This window comes from Tetrao urogallus (genome assembly GCF_951394365.1).
Source record: "Tetrao urogallus genome assembly, chromosome: 2".
NCBI lineage: Eukaryota > Metazoa > Chordata > Aves > Galliformes > Phasianidae > Tetrao > Tetrao urogallus.
The window spans coordinates 106,206,004-106,227,626 of NC_136814.1; the positions used below are offsets into that span (position 1 = coordinate 106,206,004).

At 48.0% G+C, this 21,623-nt stretch overlaps 2 protein-coding genes across 2 annotated transcripts; both read right to left on the reverse strand.

Annotated features, from left to right (window-relative positions):
* Nucleotides 1–1,790: 1,790 nt before the first annotated feature.
* On the reverse strand, nucleotides 1,791–6,339 carry DEFB125 (defensin beta 125; the record flags this gene model as incomplete). The annotated part of the gene is made up of 3 exons (XM_079532674.1): nucleotides 1,791–1,881; nucleotides 5,180–5,297; nucleotides 6,279–6,339. The coding sequence occupies 3 exons, from the start codon at nucleotides 6,337–6,339 to the stop codon at nucleotides 1,791–1,793; spliced, it is 270 nt and encodes an 89-aa protein (XP_079388800.1).
* Nucleotides 6,340–11,493: 5,154 nt separating this feature from the next.
* Nucleotides 11,494–12,181, reverse strand: LOC306944202 (gallinacin-12; the record flags this gene model as incomplete). Its single annotated transcript, XM_079532673.1, has 2 exons — nucleotides 11,494–11,642; nucleotides 12,049–12,181. 2 exons carry the CDS (start codon nucleotides 12,179–12,181, stop codon nucleotides 11,494–11,496), a joined length of 282 nt encoding a protein of 93 aa, XP_079388799.1.
* Between the last annotated feature and the right edge of the window lie 9,442 nt (nucleotides 12,182–21,623).

Sequence of the window (21,623 nt, forward strand, 5' to 3'; positions counted from 1 at the left end):
GTCCATCCAAGCTGGTTGAAGTTCCACTTGCATTATCCTTTCCATGACCCCAGAAGTTGGAGTCTTACCCCTGTACCATTAGCCCATCATACTTCCCTGGTGCAGATATCAGAGCAGGTCCCCCCACTTTGGTGACCTACAAGAGAGAAAACAATAAAGGAAAGAATAAGAAGCATTTGGGCAAGGAAGCAACTGGAGGTGTCTCTGGACTCTGCCAAACTCCTGCAGTCCAGCTGTGCTGCTTATGTTCTGGATGGATGAGTATGGAGAAGCTTCTGGGGCCCTAAGGGAAGCTCTTCTACTCCTCACTTGCCTGGACAGTGAAAGAGCAAGCTGGCAAGAGTCTTCTGTCCTAAGAAGCTACACAACATGGATACAGATGTGTTGTACTTACGTGTAGATATGAGAGAATTTCCAAGAAAATGAGGGACTTTTTTCTCTTCACAGTACCTGGCTGGCTTTATAACACCACTGCTTCATTTCATAGAATCACAGATCATAGGATGCCTGGAGTTGGAAGGGTCCTTAAAGCTGATCCAGTTCCAACTCCTGCCATCCCCTTCAGGGATGGGACACCCACAGCTTCTCTGGGTAACCTGTTCCAGTGCCTCAGCACAGAATTTCCTCTCAATAGCTAATCTAAATCTCCTCTCCTTTAGTTTAAATTCACCCTTCCCTTTCTCCTGTGTAAGAAGTTGTGTAAAAGATGACCACTGCTTTCATGAGAGTGTTACTGCTGCAAACTCATCTATTCCAGACTCATCATCCATCCAAACCCACTCTTCTCTCCTGTGCTTAAGATACAGAAGTGCTCTCCACACGTTCTGAGGTTCATTTTTATCTCATGATGGCCCAGCCAGTGTCACAGGGGCTGGCAATGGCCAGTGAGAAGATTCTGCCTGGCCTCCAAAGTCATCACCAGCAATAATCATTTCACTGAACAAAAAAAAAACACGCACTTTTTTTCTCCACCTTGTGCTTCCCATGTGTTTTCCCATGTGTTCAGTGCCGACCCCTGAAATCCCACCTATAACCTCACTCAGCTTCTTGCCCTACAGACCAAGATGTGTCGCCATCACAAGTATTGCCAGCTTGAGACTTCTATGGCAAAGCTTGACAAACGTTGTAGTTTCCTAAAGCTGTGGCATCAAGTGTTTATTGGTGTGGATTGTGTTGTTTTGTTGTTTTTTTTTTCCTTCTCCAAAGACTGAGGAAGCCAGGTTTCAGGCTCTGCTCTGCAAAACAAGACTGCGGGCCAAGACCCTTCCTTCCCAGAGCCTGACAATCTGATCACTGCAAAAACATGATGAGATACAACGTGCAGTTGACAACTGGGATCATACCCCGTGAGGTCTTGCTAGCCCAGCCAATATCCCTCCAGAAAGTCTTTCCATTTGTACGTATACCCATATGAATTAAGAGATACGTTTTCAGGAAGAGAGTTTTAGAATCTTACCCAAGGAATTTGGTACAGTCCCTACTGGGCCAGCAGGCTGTAGGTCTGACATAACTCTGTTGCCAATGTGCTCCTCCAAAAACATGTTTCCCTCTCCTTTCATAGGTCTGGGGAGCACGGGGTGAACGAAGGATGGAGAGGGAGGGCATTCGTACCTATCCACCTCCCTTCCTTTCCCCCCTTCTCTCCATTGCCCTCCCCAATCCCTTCCCCTCTTCTCAGCAACGATAAGCTTGCCAACGGAAAAAATGTTGTCACACATATCTCACTTCCAGCGTGTGGGAGTTGCTGATAGCAGCCTGAAGATCTGGACAATAAAGCCTTCTGACAGCTTTCACGTCCCTCCCAGGCTTGGGGAAGGGTCCTGCTCTTCTGTGTGCAGCACTGAAAGTTTAGGGTTGGAAAAGGGCTGCGTGGTGGAGACCCTGGGGAAAGGAGGATGGAGTAGAGGAAGGGCTCACCTACCATCCCACATCTGGGATGCAAAGCCTTCCCCCGGAACTTTCAGCTCTGCCTTTCATCCCAGGGTATATCCAGACCAAGAGCCACACGTTTTGGCAGCATCCTGGAAAGCCAAATCCCAGATTTGCAGCCTGGATGCTGCCTGTGGTGTTTGCCTTGGAGCTGTCCCATCGGTTCCATCCTCAGGGAGCTGCAGTGCTCCTGCACTGTTTTTCCTCCACGTGGCCCAGAGCACCTTGCCAGGAGGATGAAGTCATTTATTTATGCCTGAAAAATGTACTTTATTACACTCTGAGACATCAGCTGTGACCAAGTGACATGCTTTTCTCTGACACAGTCAGAAATGTTTGGAGGTCAAGGCACTACGGATCCATCTCCCTCTTTGGGCTGCATCTCCCACCTCCCACCAGGCTTTTCCCTCCCTGAAGATGTGTTGTAGGAGAGAGGAGGCACAGTTTGGTTGTGGGTTTACCTAAAAATGCTTCATTCTTCTCTGATCTTTTCTGGAAGGGGCCCTGGGCAACATGATCCAGTGGGTGGCAACTGTGCCCGTGACAGAGGGGTTGGAACTGGATGGCCTTAAGGTTTCTTCCAACCCAAGCCATTCTGTGATTCGGTGACTTGATGATTTGATGATTCAGTGGTTCAATCATTCGTTTTTTTGATGATTCTAATATTCTAAGACTCTATGACCAAACCTTATTTCTAAGGGAGAGAAGAAAAGAGTGGGTGACGTTAGATATCATTGCTGTTCCATGGACAATAAAATTTTCTCTTCAGAATTGGGTAGAAAAATGTCAAAATCCTTTGGAGGAGGACCTTTTGCTCCATCTCACAACAGTTCCCATCTTCCCAGTACAGTCACAGCCAGCCCTGTATGCATACCCCACACTTTGGGTAAGGAATAGAGGTTGTCACCTCCCTCCCTCTGCTCATAGGGCTCATCCTCCTCCTTGAATGGCACAGGGGATCTTTTAACCCTTCAGAGACAACCACATAGAATTTTCCAGCTTGCCTGCCCAGGATGGGAGAGGTTAACCTCAGCAGGAGCCTCATTGACTCCAGCACATAGCTGATAGCAGGCTCCATCCTGCTGCAAGCTATTTCCCCCCTTGGCTCCTGCCAGGAGCTGTTTCCAGCACACACACACACACATACACACACACACACCCTTCTCACAAGGCTCCCATTCAGCTCTCCCACCTTCTTCCCCACTCGGGTCCCCGCAATGTCATCCTGCCCTGATAAGGAGTGGAGGCGGCTGCGGGAGGAAGGCTCCCAGTTGCTCCCGGCGCCAGGCTGGGTAGAGGCAGACGTGTCGACCCTCACCTCCTCCGACACTGTCTTCTCCTCTACAGAGCCAAAAACAGATGACATCAGCCCCTCACTCCCCCCCTAGAGTCCCTATCGGCCTCGTGGAGCAGCGTGTGCATGGAGGAGCGAGGAGGAAGAGCGGGGAAAGGAGGGAAGAAGAAGGCTGGAGCTGGAAGTTGGTTACTTTGGCAAGCGGACAAAGTTCTGCACAGCCTCACCAGGCAGACTTCAAAAAGGTGGAAAACTGGAGGCTTGCTGCTGGCAGGTCTTGTTATCAAGGGGAGCCTTATCTGCTCCATGGGGCCTGGGTGAGCCAGAGTGGCTGCTAACCTCTGGCTGAGCTATCCCAGCTCCCTGAGGAGCTGCACTGTCACTCAGAAGAGAGGAGCAGCATCCTGAGACCAGGAGGCATAAAGAATCATAGAATCCTTAGAGTTGGAAGAGACCTCTGAAGGCCATCTAGTCCAACTGCCCTGCAATGCACAGGGATGCCACAGCTGGATCAGGTTGCCCAAGGTCTGGTCCAGCCTTGCCTTGAAAGTCTCCATGGACACCACATCTCTGGGCAACCTTTTTCAGTGCCTCACCACCCTCACTGTAAAGGCATAAAGGCATCCTATTTGCAGCCATGGATCAAGGGGAGCAAGTTTGGGGCATTCCCAGCCCCAAAGGTTATGGGTGCCCTGTCACGCATTGATTTAATTCCTCTCCTAAGTGATGCTCTGCTCCCATGAGTCCTGCTGCAGAGCACTTCATGGTGAGCAGCTCTATTTCTTCCTGCATCAACAGCTGACCAGATTTTCTCCCTGATGTTAATGCATCTGGCCTATTCCCATTCATACTTCCACCCACCAGATGAGGCAGCGATACCCCTCATGTTGTGTTAGAATATGAAATACAGGAACTTAATTTTTCTCACCCTAAAAAACTCCAAGGCCTACTGTCCATGCCAGCTGTCCCTTCTCCAGCCACCATTCAGCTCTGTACATCAGGACCCTTCCCTTCCCTTCCCTTCCCTTCCCTTCCCTTCCCTTCCCTTCCCTTCCCTTCCCTTCCCTTCCCTTCCCTTCCCTTCCCTTCCCTTCCCTTCCCTTCCCTTCCCTTCCCTTCCCTTCCCTTCCCTTCCCTTCCCTTCCCTTCCCTTCCCTTCCCTTCCCTTCCCTTCCCTTCCCTTCCCTTCCCTTCCCTTCCCTTCCCTTCCCTTCCCTTCCCTTCCCTTCCCTTCCCTTCCCTTCCCTTCCCTTCCCTTCCCTCTTTCCTTTCATTCTGCAGCAGAAGCAGAGAAGCAGGCTGGGACTGCCACCTGCTGTCACCAAGCCTGACATAACTGGATTTTTTTTTCTCCTATTCAACCAGCATTTTTTCATCTATTCATTATCCCCCACATCAAGTGCTTTGCACATGTCAGCACCCAGAGCCCATCCAAAGTCTGGTTGGTGGCTTCAGCCCCCTTCTTCTGCCCCATACTCACAAACACAGACAACCTGGGCAATCTCCTGCCAGCAAATGAGGCTGGAAGAACTCCTTTTGTTTTTCTCACCAGCTGCATGGGGAACTTGTCTTTTTATTTAACTCTCCCACTGTGTCAGCAAGATTTCACATGTGTGAAATCACTGAATCGCTGATCCACAGAATCATGGAAAGGTTGAGGTGGGAAGGGATCTCAGGTCCAAGCCCTGGCCAAAAAGGAACACAGACAGCAGGATGCCCAGATGGTTTGGGTGCATCCCAAGCATCCTTAAATGCCTCCGTGTGAGCAAACAAAGCAAACCCCAAGCATTATGAAGGAAGGTCCAGATGCAGAAAGACATTGAAAACTCAGTGGTTTATTGGTGGCAGACAAAATCAGATGTGGATGTAGCCATGGTGTCCGAGAGCAGCTCCTACATATGGTCCTGACTGCGTGGCCCCTGGAGTGCTGGTCCATCCCAGTGCAGTCTCTGTCACCTGCAGCAGCGCAGGCGGCCGTTCAGGCAGCTCCCAGCCCAGCTCTCCATGTGGAAGCAGAGCCTCCGGCAGTGGCCATGGTTGTTCCTGCACAGCTGGCTGTCTGAAAAACCTCTTGCTGCAGAGGCAAAGGGCATGGGTGAGCTGCTTAGGGGGCTGGGAACCCAAACAGAACCGTACTGGTGATATACTGGGTGAGCAACCAACACCTGCAGTTGGAACAGGGAGCTTCATGGTAAGTGCTTGGGACCTGAACATCAAACACAGCACACAACAGCTAAACCTAGGCAAGATGGGCAGCTGTGGGTTGGCTGTGTCAGGTGAAGTGGATCCCTTGGGCAGTGTCTTTACACAGAATAGGAACACCAGGCTTGGAGATTCTGGAGAGGAATGCACTGATGGGTATGCAACATCAGGGAGTGGACAAGTCCTTCTCCCTCCTTTTATCCTTAGGACTTAACTAAATGAGAGTGCAGACACACCACACCAACAAATCTCCTCTTCTTGATTATCAGAGTTGGTTTCTATAGAGGTTGCATCATCACAGTCCTCATAATACCGCAGTGACCCTATGGCTGGGTGAGACCTGAGCTCCTAACGTGTGCATTTGCCCAGAGAGACGGCAGTGCCCCATCCCTGCAGACAGCCAAGGTCAGGCTGGATGGGCTCTGAGCACTGATGGAGCTGTGGGTGCCCCTGTTCAGGGCAGGGGAGTTGGACCAGATGGCCTTTAGAGGTCCCTTCCAACTCAAACAACTCTATGATTCTATATACAAGCAACCAGTCAAACAGCACAGCTAAGGAAGACTTCCCTATTAAAACAGAATCCCAGAAGAACTGAGGCAAAGCAAAACAAAAAAAATGACCTTTCAGTCTTTCTCCCCACTTTCTTTCCTTTGCTTTTTGCAAAAGTTGCTTTTTGTTTGTCATGGTGTTCTCTCTGCTTTGTAGAGAACAAATTTGTTCCTCGGAAGCAAGAGTCGGGTCAGACTCGACTTGACTTGACTGCTCTATCTTGTCTGCCTCTACCTGGGGATCGAGTCCTGTCTCTTATCTCTCCACCATCCTACACAAACCTCTGCAAATATTTGGTCCTTACCAGGTGCATCCTGGAGGAGGAGAATGACAACGATGGCAAAGACCAGCTGGAGGATCCTCATGGCTGAATGTGGGTGGGTGTCCCACCACCAGAAGGGCTGTAGAGAGTTAGAGAAGAGGGGAATCCTGGATTTATAAGGCTGGGAGTTGTGTAACGCTCCTGGAGTGGAGGGAACTTTGTCAATCTCAGATGCATTTCAACATGACAGCAAACAGTCGCTCTGGGAACTGCCTGCTCTCAGACACCTCACATTCAGGGGGAGGGGAAAAAAAAAAAGCAAAAAAAAAAGAAAGCAGCAGGCTTCTGTCAGCAAACTGCAGTGAGCACAGTGAGCACAGACAGTGAGTCTGCTCCTGGTTGCTGCTAGAGACAGGATGTTGGGGCTGACCCAGCCGGGCTGTTGGTGCGTTTGTAGACTGCAGCATGCGACGTTGGAAACCTATCCAAGTGTTTGCAGGATCAAAGTGTTTTGTATTTTTCTCATTTCCAACTCCCAGTCTCTGTACATGTTTGACAAAGTCCAGTGTGACAAAACCCAGAGTCTCCTGCTCCTCGGTGCTCCCCAGCAGTGCTGGGTTGGCTTGGAAAGCATGGGATCGTTAAAAACCAAAGGTCTGCTCACGTTTTCCCAACTTCTGGGCTACAAAGAGAAGGCTTGCCAAACTTTTGTTTGCAGCTGTCAAGAAAAACAGCAATTCAACGTATTTCTTTATGAGTTTATTACATAGGAAAGCTGGGATATGTCCCTGTAATTAGCAGAATCTTTAGGAGAAGCATGTGTATCGAGGCTTGCTGCTGGTTTGTTTTAGTTCTCCAGATCAGTTCCAGGAAATCAGCAAACGTGGGACCTGAATTTCAACTCTGGCAAACAACGCAAAGCAAACAGCAAAGAGAAACCTCCTCCAAACAATAAAAATGGTTGGGCAAAAAAATGAAGAGGAAATGTAGAAACGTTATAAAGGCATCTTTTTACAGCAATGAAGCAGCAGAGGGCATCACTAAGTCTTTTGTTCATCTGTAAGTCACCTTGATGGTCTTCTATTCGCAGTCAGTGCTGGAAAATGTGCAAGTGCTGTAACGTGGTGGGACGTGATGTGGCCTTTGGGCTTCTTGAACAGAGCAGGGATCACCTTCATCAAACAGAGCTGATAAGGAGCCCTTCACCAGCTGGACTTTGGGTCATGGGACACCGTGTATTTAAACTGGGTGTCCTATAAGCTGGCCACACGCAGCCTGGAGAAAGGCAGCGGGTCTGTGTGCAGAAGGGGTGGTTGCAAGGGTGTGTGTAGACTCTGAAAGTCTTGGTGTCCTGCATACTGGTAGTAGGGCAGCTCTTCAGGCTTTAGATTAAAAGAGAGGAGATTTAGGTTTTGCGTGTTAGGAAGAAATCCTTTGCTCAGAAGGCGGTGATGCCCTGGCACTGCTGCCCAGAGCTGTGGGTGCCCCATCCCTGGAGGTGCCCAAGGCCATGGATGGGCCCTGGGCAGCCTGAGCTGGAGGCACCCAGCCCACGGCAGGGATTGGGACTGGGTGGGCTTTGAGGTCTCTTCCAACCCAGCCATTCTGTGATTCTGTGATACAATTCTACAATCCAAGCAGAGAGGAACTCTTGGACACTCAAACAGTGTCTTGCTCTGATGATGGGAGTGGAAGATGTGCATGCTGGCAGTGGGAGATATTCTGTATGTGGGGTTTAGAGCAGAGCTGGGGTACCAGGTGGGCATAGTGTTCCCAATGATGTGCTGCACGATTTATTCCTAGTTTGCCAGCTCAGAGGGTGAGCTCTATCTGGAACCATCAGAATGCTGCTGGCTGCACAGGTGTAGGATTTCTCATAATCCCAGACTACTGTCTTCTCAGGAGAAGTTTTACATGGCAATGTCCTTCAATAAAGATTTTCCTTGATCTGCAGCCGGTTACATAAAGGAAGTCTTTTTTCCCCCTAAATTCTGCTCCCACTCTTTTCCCTAAAGTTATTTTTCGTGACAAGACCGTGAACAGTGAGGCCACGTTCACCTTCAGCACATTTCTTTCCTGATCTTAGACTTCTGGCATACACACTAAGCCAGCTGATACCCTCCTAGCACAGCAGGGGATGCTCTGGGAGCAATCTCTGTCCAGAAGGCTGTTGTGCATCCTGCCCCACAAGACAGAAGAGATGTTTAGGGAATAATGCCCAAAACCTGCTCGTGGTCAGGTTTACAGACATCTGGTGGGTCATACCCACCATTTCCACCTCCTGGAACATGTAGATCTTCAGGTTCATGAGATATCTGAGCCATGATTGAAGTCAATGGGATCTTAGGACCTATTCTGGTTTCTTGAACACAACGTGTTACCATTTGGGATGCTCTGGAGTTCTTGAGGCAGCTGTGCTGTCTGGTAGGTGTAATCCTAGACCTACATCTCCTTCTCTTTTGGCAGCTGGAAGTCACCATGCCCCTGGAGATGGGTTTTATAGGGGTTGCTGATGGTGTATTATTAATGATGTGACAAGAGTTGGAGGAGGAGGAAGAGCCAAACACACAGGGTTAGAAAATACCTTATTTTACATGAGGGTGTAGGGGACAGCCAGGATGCAAGGGGTTTGCCCACGAGTACAAAGCTCACTTTCCCCAAATAATTCCGGTTCTGATTACTCAGCTGCATTTACAGTGGCGTTTTAAGAGCTGGATTTCACTTCAACCTTGGCTATCTTTGCCAAACCAACACTGGCCTGTTGCTTGGGAACAGCAAACAAATTCCAGTGAGGGGGACGTTCAGGCCAACGGTTGATGAACTCATATCTCCAGTCATTCAGGAACAGGGGTGAGGACTGGGCTGTCCATAGGGCTGTAGGTGCACAAGAGGCTGCAAAGACCCAAAACACATCTCCTTAGAGGGATGGACTGTTCCTGTGTCTCTTAGGAGATGGTATAGGACTGCTGGCACTGAGAAATGCCTATCTGAGAAACACCTGAGCTACGTGTTAGGTTCAAGTAGCTGAAATTAAAGGGTCATGCACAGATGTCATCATTTGGCTCTCTCCCATAAGATCAAAAAACCTGGAGATCATTACTCTGAGTAGCATGCCCTATAATACACTTACACAGAAGCATCTTATACTGTTGTTTTGCTCCAAGGGAGTGAATGGGTCAAGAAACCATAGAGAAGGGTTGCGTAGGGTACTGGTCTGGAGTGTGCTGCTCTCCAACCTGCATGCGTATCCTTCATCCTTCCTCTGTCCTACTCTGTGTGTCTGTTCGTCTCACCTACTGGTCAGAAATGATAATAGGCTTTTGGATTTTGTGTCGATTTTTGTTTTGGTTTGGTTTGGGATGGATTGGGCTTTTTTTGAGGATGATTTCCAGCTAGATCGGTGAGCAATGGAACATACAAATGGGGGAGAATGGGAGCAAGCCTTGTTGCAGCAGCTGGTGTCTACCATCCCATTACAACGACGCCTGCAAAAGGAGCAGTTCCAGGTGACCCTGATGGAAATTTGGCTGGCTGACTTCTTCAAAACATACAGGGGGGCAGAAGTCCCAGCATCTGGCAGGGAGATTTACGGGATGAGCTGGTGAGCTCATACGCTGCACTTTCATAGGAAAACAGGCCATAAATATGGTGGCTAACGGTCCCTCAGATAAGAGGCGTGAATCACAAACTCTGTGGGCAAATCTGAGGAAGAAACTGTTTGCTTTGGAAAAGAGCCTTGATATAAATGCCCGCTGTGTTGTGTGTGCTGGAGAGCCGGGCTGCAGCCCACAGGGTGGGGAGGAATTTGGTTCCAGGCTCTGTTTCCAGCAGCAGTTCCCAAGCACTCCTGTCTGTTTGTGGGGATCTCCAGGGGAGGCCTGGCATCTCCCTGTGTGCCTCAATGGCCTGGACCATGCTGTGATGACCCAGGGAGAAGATCCGGGCTGCTCGTGAATCAGGAATGGAGGCAGATGATTCAGTGCCGGACCTCTGGCTCTGGGCCCTGAGCGCAGTGAGGTCAGTGGGAATTTTCCTGTTTGGTTCATCAGAGCAAGAATTTCATCTCCCAGGGAGGACTTTTCCCTGGCTCTGGCCAACGCCTCAGCTAATTGGCATAACTCTGTCTTTACATCATTGTTTTCTTGCTTGAAATGATTGACCGAGAGAGATACGGTTTTACCTGGAATCAGAGACCAAGAGCACACTGACAAGGCAGGGGGGGATCAACTTCCTGCTGAAGATGCACAGAAAGGCACAAGGTGGATCTGGAGAGCAAACAGAGTTTGGCTGATGCAGCTTAGAATCATGGAATCGTTTGAGCTGGAAGGGATCTTTAAAGGCTATCTGCTCCAACAGCCCTGCAGTAAACAGGGACACCAGCAGCTCCATCAGGCGCTCCATTCATCCTCACTTTGTATGCAGAAAGCTGCTAGATGCAAACTTGCCAGTCGCTTTGAGATTATTGCTGGGAGAAGAGGAGGAGCACCAGAATGCAGCCTAAGGGCAACAATGGACAAGATTCAGATCCCTCCTTCCACTTAAAGCAAGCAAGCCTGGGGTCTCCCTTCCTTTGGCTGCTTTGTGGGAGAGGAGTGAACCCACAGTATTCCTGCATTGTCTGGTTGAGCTGGGGGAAGATTTAATAAAGGATAGCACATTTGCTCCTGCTATGGCCTTTGCCAACGGTCAAAGGTCTTGTAAACATGTGGAGCATCCTCGTTCCCTTCTGTGCTGTATTTCTCATCCAGCCCTTCCCATTGCCTGTGGGAACCTGGCACAACCAGGGAAGGATGAGTAGGTAAGTGCAGGGGGTTGCACTTGAATGCACTTGCATGTTAATACACATCCTGTGAATGCACAGAATGCACCTGTACTTATGTTAAATCAGGCTGCACTGAAAGCAGTGGAGAAGAAGACTGCCCCATTGCAACTGCTCTCCCCAGGGTGAGATGGGAAGAGTGCTGGGTGTCAGCAGGAGAGACAAACGAGCACTTGCTGTTCTGTTAAACCTTGGGTTTATTGTTTTTGGGTAAGGAGAAAGGCACTTTCTCATCTGTGCATGACAGGTAGCAGCTGGATGCCAAAAGGGACAATATATAGTCTGTGTGACTTCACTTTAGAAAGTCACAGTAAAAGAAAAAGATCCACAGCCAATGAAAGCTGGAGCAGCTCTCCCATAGAAAGGCACAACACGTCCTCCCGACCCGTTCCTTGCTGTAGGAGCTACTGCTTTCCACTTGCTGCAGTTCGGACACCTTCAGCTCTTGGTGGGAGTTGGTGACAAAGGTTTACAGCAGAGAATGACGGGTTCAAAGCAGTACTTAGCCAGGTATTCCCCGGGGATGCAGCTCCCCACTCGGCACAAGCCCCTGTCGTGGTTACAGCTGTCTGGGCCGTGAGTGCTTCCTGCAGAGAGGAGTGAGCTGGTGAGTGGAAATGCACAGTGCTTCCTTGGGCACCGAGTTCCTGCTGCACCTGGATCCTGTGCACACACAGCAGCAAGGAGCACCCCCAGCATCCCTGTGCCAGCTACAGCCTGGAAGAAGGAGAAAGTTTGCTCCCAGAGCTTCCAAAACCCAACCCCTGAGCAGGAGAGTACTGAGGTTCCCCAAACAGGCTGCTCCCAGATTGGCTGTATGGTGTTTTAGCATTAATCCGGGGGATGAAATCATGCTTTTCACCATAGTGCCCCACTACCTCATCCAGAAACCTGAGGACACCTTCCCCCATCACTACCTACAGTATTATGGTTTGATTACACAGTGAGGAAAGCTTCCTCCTGTCCCCAGCTTACCACCACCCCCAGCCTTACCGTGAGCGAGCAGGGAGATGAAGATGAACATGAAACACAGCTTCCCCATCGCTTTGGTCCTGCTGGGGAGCAGCAGGGCTGAGCGTGAGATTGTGCAGAAGCCTCTGCATGGCGCTGGCAGGCGGGATGGCATCCTGGAGGAGGGAGGGAGCAGGCAGGAGTTAATTATATCCCGGTGATATTCACCACTCAGCAATCCTCTGTGTCGTTCTGACCCGGCGCCACAGCTCCAAACAATGCTGGTTTGCTTCACTTTTGCTTCCTCTACCTGGCAGTTGGTATTTCGGGTGGGTGGATTGCCAGGAAAAATGAGGTGCAGGGGTTTCTCTGTCCTCCGCCAGCAAAGTGCCCAAAGGGATGATGGGCTGAGCAGTGGCAACCTGCAAAGAGAGACTCTGGAGTTGCTGCAAGCTGGGAGTGATTCATTTCTATCTGAGCTCCTGTGAATATTTGCTCCAACTGAAACCTGGCTGTGATTTTCCTGCCAAAAAGGCCATTCCATCTCTGGCTTCTGAGAAATTCGGGAGGTTTCATTCCTGAGCATGATGACCACTGGTGGAGGAGGTGGCTGGCTAGCTCAGCAATGCACCACTTGATGGGAATTATATGAGAGAGATGATATGTAGCTTTGCCTGTAAAATCTGCGTGTGATATTCCAGCTACCCTTGCCTGGCTGCTGCCCACGGTGTCCTTTCAACTGCATTAATGCCATTGTTCTTGTGAATACACTCTAAGCTGGACAGTTCTATGATTCAAAAAATCTCACATTTTTCTTGTTCACTGATTATTCCATTGCACATGGGCATCTGCACATCAGGAGTAGGTCCAAGACCCTCTTGGAATGAGAATTAGTCCCTTAGGAGTGGGACTGTGCCACAGGACTTGAATACATGTCGGACAAGGAGTTGGCCTGGGACCTTTTCACAGTTGGTTGCACTGTAGCATTTGGACTTGCCTCTCTGGGCTATGTGGTTGGCAAACCTGCAAGGAATGTCTGGCAGAAAGAGCTTGCAGCTATGGACCATTGAGTCCAGAGAGAAACCAGTGTCAAGGAACAGCAGACGACTGAGTGTGTGGGTGTATATGTCAACAAAAACCACCACAGAGGAGCATTTCTCATGCAAAAAAAAAACACTTCGTTGCACCATCTCCTGTCCAAAAATGGGTCTGGGAGCTTAAATTCCTAATTCCATTGGATGGTTGAATGCTTGGGGCAGTAGGGAGGTTCCTGGCTGAAAACTGGCGCGTTTCCTCAAACCGTCATGTGTCAACGAGACATTTTTCTCTGCTTGCACAGAGCTTTCTATGATACTGCTTTTGTTTTGAGCCTGGATAAAGGTTTGTGCGCTCAGACCTGTCCAGGCTGGATGGAGCCCTGGGCAGCCTGGGTTGGTATGAAATGTGGAGGTTGGTGGCCCTGCCTGTGGTGGGGGGTTGGAGCTTCGTGATCCTTGAGGTCCCTTCCAATCCAAGCTATTCTGTGATTCCATGATTGCACGATTCAGGTTTTCTGGCTGTGCCAATTGGCCTTCTCTGCATGTGGATCTTGCTTTGCTTGTGTCCTTCAACCAACACAGGTGTGATGAAAATGTGGAGTGACATCAAAGCACCTTCTCACCTGCAAACTGACTTTGGGAAAGGCTCTGCTCTTTTCAGATGCACTCCGTTTGTGATACAGTCTCAGGGAACACCTATATAGTATGCACCTTGAGCTAATAGGGTCAGCAGAAGAAACCCACAGAAATCTTAGAGAAAGAATGTATGGAAGCATGAACATGCTAGAACAAGAGGTGATGGCCTCAAGTTGCAACAGGGGAGGGTGAGGGTCAGGTTGGATACCAGGAAGGATTCTATCATAAAGAGTGGTGATGCAGTAGCACAGACTGCCCAGTGAGGTGCTGGGGTCACCGTCCCTGGGGGTGTTCAGTGTGCAGATGTGGCACTGAGGGACGTGGGCAGTGGCTTGGTGGGGGTGGGCTGGGGTTGAATGTTCCACATCTGTAAGCAGTCTCTATATAGACTTGTTTTCAGCAATTCCCTTGTGAGAGATGTTGCTATGGCTGAGTTTCACTCTCTGAAGTATATATAGGCCGTGAATTTTAAAACAATTTATTCGAACATTGATGCAAAGACAAATAAATCAAGAGCTGACACTAAACTGGAAACGCTTGGGCTCTCAGCCAGTCAGGAAAGATGAACCATATGAACAGCATGGAATGGGTTTGGGATATTCCCTCCAGCCGAAGAAACTCACAAGCTGCATCTATATGAAGCAGAAAATGGACAACACTCAAAGAAATCACAGCTCTCTCCTACCACACCCACTTTTTTAATGGAAGGAAAAGATGCTGCCTCATTTTTACTGACGCAGCACTAAGCACAGAGGCTTTGCTTTGGAATTAAGATGGAACGATCTTACAGAATTTTCTGAACAACAGCTCCATCTACAAAGATGAATGAACATTATAAGATAGTGCCAATAAATAATATAAAGAAGATCAAGTTTTCATCTGCCCTCACAGCTCCGCACACCAGGCTGTGACAGCTGCAAACACGTTGGCTCTTTGCATGCACACCTGCAGACGTAGGTGACCTTCTGAGAGGTGCTGAGATTCCCCAAAACTCACTCCTTTCTGGCAAAGGGCTCAGGAAGGGGGGGCACAGTGTTTCCCAAGATTTGCCTTAGAGCATGAGCATTGAGAGCAAAGAGTGTGTCTCGAAGGAAGACATCAACTGGAGATCTCCAACCAGAAACAGACCACCTGATGGGACAGACAGAAGAGGGAGGTGAAGTTTGGAGTGGGAGGGGATGTGTTTTCCATGGGTTTAACAGCAATGTTTCTGTGCATTTCTATGTGTGCCTGTGAGACCTTCTGCCTCTCTCTGTGTATACGTGGGACTGTTACAGTGCTAATTTAATGTTTATTGCCTTTGTTGTGTAGATTAAAAAAGCATGTCACCTCTAATGAATTGCAAACTTGCTATGTTGAGAAAGTCGGGCAGCTTCTCTGCAACACTGCAAGAAAGCTTCTTTGTTTTCTTGCCCGTGCATTTCTGTGGCATTCTGCAATTCTGCAAGGTCTGCATTATATTTCTTTGCAGCACTTCCATTTTTTTAGAGGGCAAAGTCCCAGCTGTTCTTGCAGACATCTGATTTTTGGAGATACACAATGGCCTCCCTCCTCTTGACAATTATGGAAGTTTGATGTAGTGTCTGAAATGGAAAGGGTTGAAGTTAAAACAGGAAACATAATTACACCACCGTCTGAATCACTGGTACACACCTACACAGAAAGCATTGTGAAGTTCTGGTTCATGGTCCTCAAAAGCAAAGGCATAAAGAAGCACTATGGGGTTATTGGGAGCACTTCTGTAAGAGGAGGAATTTATGACATATCACCTTGAAAAGGAAACTGAAGGAGGGATATTATATAGCTATGAAGATGGCTGCACAAGGACCATTCATTTCAACTGCTGCACAGAATGAAATGAGAGAAGTGCTTTTCAGGGATAGAGAAGAAATACCCAATTCCAGGGGGGAAAAATCAGTGAGGACTTTTACACACAAGGACTTCTAGATCTAAAAGCTGCCAATTCATGAAAGCCAAGAGAATATCTGAGAAATGGTAATTATATTGTTGTGGAGTTCATGATATCCATTTCACACACACAGGCTGTACAGAAGCATCTGCTTCTGGCTGAGGTCAGATACAGGATGCTGGATGAACTTTGGCTCAGATTAGCACACCTGGCTATTAATCGTGTGCAGATATACAGGCATTAATTGATTGTTGAGGAGCTCCAAAAGGAAGCAGGTCCATCAAGGACTGGAAGGAAGTGAGGTGGTGCCTGTTAAACATATCACAGTGGAGGCACTCAGCAGTCCTCCAGCAGACAGAGGATACTGGGAATAAATATGGATGAAAGCATATTCTGTGGGGGGCACAGTTTTTGTGTTCTTTCACCAAATTGCTGTTCTGTGGGAAACAGAACACTGGGCTTTATGCTAACATGATATAGCAACCGTGTTCTTGGGCTCCACGCTGCCCTTAGCACAGGGACAGCCAGATCCACCTGTGTAGATGAAAGGAGAGGTCTTGGACCATTTGGGGACACGGGGAGATTGTTTTGCTGACTTTGATATTCTCCTCTGCAGACATTGCCTGCCTGGGTTCCCACACATACCTACACAGCAGGTTTTCTGACGCCAAGAGCAAGTTCCAAATGCAGCAAATGGTTTGGGGCAGACTTTGGAACGGATGCAGTACCCGTGGTAGCCAACACAACGTGAGGTGTCTCTGGGCAAGCCGAGACCTACAGGAAGAATTGGATTCCCAGTTGTGCTGCAGGATCAGTCCATGTCTCATGATCTTCCTCCTGCTGAAACCCCGTGGGCCCCTATTAGGGGTGTGACACAAAGACCCCCCAAAGCACAAGACAGTTTGTCCAAAAGTTTTGAGAATGCTCATGGACCTCGCAGGACTCCAAAGAAGGACTTTGTACAAGTGGAGAAAAACAACGCCTGTTGAGTTTCTGAATATATCCTACTCTCTGCACATCATGCACTTCACCTTAAGTTCCAGGGCTGCAATGCTGCAGGCTGGTCATGGGAGGGAGAGCAATGTGCTTGCATGCCCTGAGCTGTCCCTGTAACTTCACCAAAATTAAATGTTGGGATCTGGTCCAGTTAACCACTGAGAAAATATTTATCTGATTCCTTCCTTTTTGAAAGCCTTATCCTAAGATGGGGAGCTTCATGAGGCATGGAGAAAAGTTAGGCTAAAAGCACAATCAGTAAATGAATGCAACTGAAGGTCCGGGAAAGGGTGTCAGCATATTTGGAGAGCTTAAGTAAACTTCACTGGGGCAGTTCAACTTGAGAAATGCAAGGGAGTACCTTTACTCCTCTGCTACAGTTCCCCAGTGAAAAGACTGGTGACCTGGGTTATGAAGAAGCATTTCCATGGTGCCTTCTTGTAGCACTGCCACACAATGGAATAAAAAAGCTTCACAGAGTTTGAAGGAGACCAGCATGTTGTAGTGGCATCTCTAGGAATGCTCTGCTTGACGACTGGTCATTTGGGGCTGGTCGTTTTTCACTCCAGTTTCTGGTCTAAGGAATCACCGCTAATGAAAGGAGCTGATTAACACAGGGAAATACAGTCTGTACCATTACACAACTTGTGCCCTCTATGCAACAAGATTCACTGTTTCATACAGGCAGACCCCAGCATGGGTGTTGCTCCTTACCTGGAAGAGCCTGGAGGAAGAAGAGGAGCAGAGCCATGAGGCAGGAGAGGAGATTCATGGTGCAAGATCTCAGCCGCAGCGTGGAGACAGGGTGACAACACCAGAAACCTGGAACAAGGGAGCAAGGAGCACTGTTGTTTTTATAGAGCTTTGGGAACAAACCAGGCTGTCCAGGGAACTTTGGCAGTAGGGAATGTGGAAGGCAGGCCATGGAGTAACGAGTACAGCTTGACCGCTGCACACGGCTAAGCCTGAACAATGACAGAGGGTCACAAAAGCCAGCACAGAGGTAACCGTACCTCCTCACCATGCCTCCAGGAGGGCTGCTTCTCAAAACCGACCCACCCCAAGAGCCTCATTACTGAACTTCAATTTGTTAATTGCTAATTAACACGTGGAGAAAATGAGCCGTTGTTTCGGTAGGGGAGAAAGCGTCTGGGAATGACATTGGGTTGTTGGTGATGCTGAGCATAAGAGAGAGCCCAAGGTGCTGCTGCAGTGTTTGCTGTCTTCATTTATTGGTGCGTGAACAAACTACACAACCAGATTTCTCTCTGAAGGCATTGGTTGGTTGATAAAATCACAGAATCACAGGGGTTGGAAGGGACCTCTGGAGATCACCTAGTCCAACCCCCCACTAAAGCAGGTTCCCTAGGGTAGGCTACTGTGGACTTCATTCAGTTGCCCAAATATATAGGCCTAACTCCTCTGTGATGCTCTGGAGTTTCCAAGACATCTTACAGGACTACCAGGTGAGACATAGGACCTTGGGGCCAACCTGCACATGACTACAACTGAATGCCATTCCTGTGGCCCTGGACACCTGCATGTGGTCAGTCGATCAAAGCCCAGTGGTGCTGGTCAGTGCAAGGCTCAGACAAACTCAGACACCAAGATGCAGGCGTCTACAATGGGCATGTCTACATATGAGTCAAATGCTTATTTAGTGCTTCTAGGACTGAAATTACATGATTGGCTACACTGGGAGCTTAGGGGCCAACATGTTTACAGCAGTTTGTGCTATAGCTACCTGTATACTTAGCTGGTCAAATGCAGAACTAAGACTATCTGTTGTTCTTCAAAGATGACATAGGGATCCCCCATAGCTCCTGCATGATACAAACCAGCCTCAGGCAGATATTTCTAAAATCACAGGGTCTGCGTGTAGATCATTCCTAAGTGTTTTGTTTGGTTTTATACAAAACATAGGACTTCTTGTAGCAAGGGATCCTGTCCCATAATAACCCTCTGCCAACCAGAGCACTCACTATCCAGACCAGCAGACCTGGGATGGTGCCCCTGCTATAGTAGAAGTATGATTTTTTTTTTGGCTACATACAACAGGGTCAGGCAGGTAAAGTGAATATTTCTTCAGTACTTGACAGTCTGAAAAGGAGCAGAAGTGGATTTAAATGCTCCCAGGGTAAAACAAAAGTAGGGCTATGCCTCACGTGTCCTAGCTACAGAGCTGTCAGAAAAGAAAAAAATAAAGTATTAATGCCTTCTTGTCCAACAGCGTCACACGACACAGCACTGAAAAATCTTTCTGCCATATCAATTGCTACAGCAGTGTAATTTCAGGTAATGTAAGCCGCGTCCACACCTTGCTCTGGTGTAACAAAAAACACATTTATTTGTGAAGAGCAAGCCTACCCCTAATTATTGTGCTTGGTACCTCGCTTCCAGTGTTTGAATCAACGTGGATTTTAACACTCAGCTCCTTTCCTTGAATAGAAAATGTTCCCCTTGTCAGAATTTCTTTATTTGCTGTATCTGCAGTTGATAAAATGGGATTTTTTCTCCTGAGACCCCCATAGAAGTAACCCAAACTAAATGGATGAACACCAGGAGTCAGATACGGAAGAATAATTCTCTTATTGAGGAATCATGAAAGAGCCTAAGAGGAAAACAGAAATGGTTTGGTGCTTAGAATACAGATCCTTTTTCATTTCTTTACTGTTTGGGAACAAACACTATTGCTCTGTATTTCTTACAGCACTTGCATGCATTAAAGAGGCATCCTCCACCCCAGTCATCATTTACAGGGCAGTAGATTCTGCAAGCACCTGGTCTGTGTGCACATTGGAGAGCATCATAGACATTCTTGCAGCCTGCACATGGCAAACATCGTGTACTGCGACGAGAGGGGGTAGGTATGAAATGTTATCAGATGAATGAGTTAATGGCCAGGCTGCCTGCAAGTCATGTACAAGTAATGTACAAGTAATGTTCAAGTAAGATACAGACGGAGTTTCGTGCATATTTCAGTCATATTTCATGACTCATTGACCTGGAAAACAGAAATGGGTTTAGTTTGGACTGAAGTGAGCTGGGACTTCCCCAACTTGTTGCTATGGATTTGTCACTGGGAGAAAAAAAAGAATTTATTTCTCCTAACATCAAAATTTCTCCACTGTGCAGATGCAGGACACAAAGGAAATTATATATATATATATTTTTTTTTCCAGAAGTGTTTAACAAATATAACAAATGTCTGTGAGTAATTTGTAGCTTTCTCTCAGAACTTTGGGGCCAAACTGTTGAAAACTTCGAACAAGCTGCTGATTATTATTTCTGAACTAAGAAAGGACCCTGGGACCACTGTAGGATGGCTAATGACCTGAGGCCCATGGATGTTATGGACAGCGATAGGACAGATGGATTGAAAACTCTCTTCTCTTAATTTTGTAGGTAGTTTTAGCCTCTTCTGGAGCACACCATGATGTCTTTTCTCATGGAATACTCCAGGTACTTCACTATCCCCTACTAGCACCAAGCTTACCCATATGAGGCTTGCTGGGGAGAGCAAGGCATGGGCCCAGTGTTTGTAAAAGCAGGCACATGAAAATCACACAAAATTTCCATAAAATTAGCCCCATGAAGTTGCCATAAACTCACTTTTCACCAGGAGGAGGGGGCTACGTGGCCCTGTAAAAATCCATAATTGCTGCTAATTGCCCTGCTAATAACCTCAGTCAGCCTGGGAACTCTGAAAAGCCCTCTTCACCTCACAGTGGCAGATGACAAGAGAGGTAAATAGAGTCACATACATGATCGTAGAACCTAGAATCATGGAATGGCCTGGGTTGAAAAGGACCACAAATGTTCATCCAGTTCCAACCCCCTGCTGTGTGCAGGTCACCAACCAGCAGCCCAGGCTGCCCAGAGCCACATCCAGCCTGGCCTTGAATGCCTGCAGGGATGGGGCATCCACAGCCTCCTTGGGCAACCTGTGCCAGTGCCTCACCACCCTCTGGGGGAAAAATGATGATGGGCTGTCAGGGGTGTCATAGAGCATCATCCTTCTCATTCATCTCTTACACCACCACAACCAGGCCCAAATGCCATACCCTGTAGCTCCTCCACCCTCGTGGAGGATGCCATGTGCTTCCTACCTGGCAAACCAAATCCACCTCAGACAGTGATCTCCAGGCTGCAGCTGGAAGGACAGACATTGCCACAGGCTACGTCTCCTGGATCCTGCACTGGCTCATTTTGCTTTCAAACATCTTGGAAAACATGCAGATGGTTATTTAACTTGGTGAGGTCAAGCCAGCACAGATCACTGGTCATTGCCACCTCCACTCACACGTCACGCAGAGCAAGCATCTGAACATCAGAATATGAAAGTACCAGGAAGAACTTATACCTCAGAGGTGAAGATTGATCTTACTATTCTTCTCATGTAGTTTTGATCTGAATGTGTTGTACATCTCATGGAAAACCCATGTGTCAGTTGAAACGCACCCACCTGGAATTCTGGGGAAAGCTCATTTGGTTTTGTCACTCATGTGGAAATTGCTGGAAGGTCTTCCAGAATAGACTCAGTGTGCACCACTGTTATCCCACACCTCCAGTCCTCAAATGGCAGAACCTTTCTCCAAGAACAAGGCATTACAGCAGTATGCAGTCAACTGGATTGGTTCATGCTCTGGGTGCCAGGTCTTGGTTTTCATGGAGCTTACTGTATTATTAAAATAGCATTAGCTACTTACAAATAAAGACTAGATTAAAGAATAAATCAGATCAAAGAATAGATTAGTATTGCAGGTTCCTACAGCTGCTGCCTGAAGCCACTGTTCAACACCTGGATGCCCATGGTGTTCTCTTCAACAGAACCAAACACTTTAGGGATGCTCATAAGCTAGAAACAAGCTTGCCCACTCTGCTCCAATAAATGTTGTCACTTTCTGCTTCTCTGTTGACAAACGAAATGGGGGTTGTTTTCCAAAACACCTTTCACAAGACAGAATGGAGTCCTTTATTTCCTTTGTCTGCAGATGGGATGCCCACTACTCCTGATTTCTTTCTTTGGAGACCCAGCA